Source organism: Lolium perenne, chromosome 1, assembly GCF_019359855.2.
Source record: "Lolium perenne isolate Kyuss_39 chromosome 1, Kyuss_2.0, whole genome shotgun sequence".
Taxonomy (NCBI): Eukaryota; Viridiplantae; Streptophyta; class Magnoliopsida; order Poales; family Poaceae; genus Lolium; species Lolium perenne.
In genome coordinates this window covers 140,578,424-140,579,938 of record NC_067244.2, presented here as the reverse complement: position 1 = coordinate 140,579,938, position 1,515 = coordinate 140,578,424, and the positions used below count along the sequence as shown (strand labels likewise).

The following is a 1,515-nucleotide window of genomic DNA, read 5'->3' as shown; positions in this document are numbered from 1 at the left end:
CAACCGATTTCATATACTAGGAGTAGTAAAGTCAAGTCGAGGGAGTAGTTTTGCGCCCGCGCCGCAGTACACAAAACAGCAGCCCAGCTACGCCCAGCGCCGCGCCATCTCACCCCTCGAGGCTTTTCTTTTCTTTGATGCAAGTTGCAGCCATGGCGCCCGCCACCACCATATAAACTTATAAAGTTCACGACCTTGTCGTCTCAATGCCACCCACCGACGAACAAAGAACCCAACATCGCAAACGCTACTGATACTCAGGCACGGTGTCACACGATGCACTTCACACTCGGAGGCGGCGCCGCGGGGAAGAGCAAGGCCGCGCACGCCCGGTCGGCGAGCGAGCCGTGCCACTGCCAGTGCCACCACGTGCACAGTCGCCTCGACGCCGGCATCCGCTCGCTAGGGGAATGGTCCGCTTCCGCCACGTGCTCCGGTGTCGATGACGGGCCTTCGGGGCTCGCGCGCGTCGACGCCGTCCTGGCCGTGCTCGGCGAGTTCCTCGCGCTGCCGCAGGCCGCAGCGGCCCTCCGCGAAGACGCGGCTGCGTACGATCGGATCCTCGACGGCTCCCTCGCTCTCGCCGACGCGTACGGCTCGTTCGAGCCGGCGCTGCTCGCGCTCAAGCAGAGCGCCGCGGAGCTGCGTGCGGGTGTCCGGCGCGGGGACGGCGCGATGGTCGCCGAATCGCTTCGGGCACGCAAGCGCGCGGAGAAGGACCTGTGCCACCTCGCCGCCGCGATGGGGCACGCCTCGAGGCACGCCTTTCCGTCGCCGGCGGACGGTGAGGTGATCGGCGTGGTGGCGGAGGTGGCGGCGGCCACAGCGTCAGCGTCGGAGGCCATCTTCCTGAGGTGCGCGGCGATGTCCCCGGACGTATCGGCAGTAGCCCACACGGTGTCATCGAACGCGTGGCTGACGAGACTGCGAGTGGTGTCGGCGGCCAAGAAGGCAGTGCCACTGCCACTGCCAGAGACGGCGACGGCGACGGTGGCCGCGGCCTTGGAAGGGCTGGAGAGACGCATTGGCGAGGTCGAGAGCTGGAGCGAGAAGGTGTTTAGAAGTCTGTTGCATACGAGAGTTTCACTACTTAACATCCATAATACTCCTACCTTGTAGCCAAAGATTTCAGAGGAGATAATAGATGATAATTTAGTCAGCAGAGCGATCGGTAGGCGGCAGCCGCCACAAAACCAATCTACTCTTTCATCCTCGTCGTGGGCGACACTGCTGGTTTGCTCCACCTCGAGGGCCCTGCGGATTTAGAGCATCTCCAGCAGCCGTTGGGCCTCTCCAGGCCGAAATCCGGCGCTAAATAGGGCCTCTCCAGGCCGAAATCCGGCGCTATTTAGCGCCGGATGAATGTATTTTTTTGGTTTGGGGAGGCCCATTTTTCCAGCGGTTAGCCCATGGTCGCCTGCTGACGCTCACCCACCGCGTGCATAGCGACGGTGCAGTCGTCGGGAAAGGGAAACCGTTGAAGTGGCCTCGACGCATTGAACCGCCGTAATGGTC

The 1,515-nt window shown here is 62.8% G+C and overlaps 1 protein-coding gene across 1 annotated transcript; it reads left to right on the top strand.

Moving 5' to 3' along the window:
• Positions 1-263: 263 nt before the first annotated feature.
• LOC127306204 (uncharacterized) lies at positions 264-1,119 on the top strand. Its single transcript, XM_051336834.2, has one exon. It carries the CDS (start codon positions 277-279, stop codon positions 1,117-1,119), a length of 843 nt encoding a protein of 280 aa, XP_051192794.1. The 5' UTR covers positions 264-276.
• The last annotated feature ends 396 nt before the right edge of the window (positions 1,120-1,515 follow it).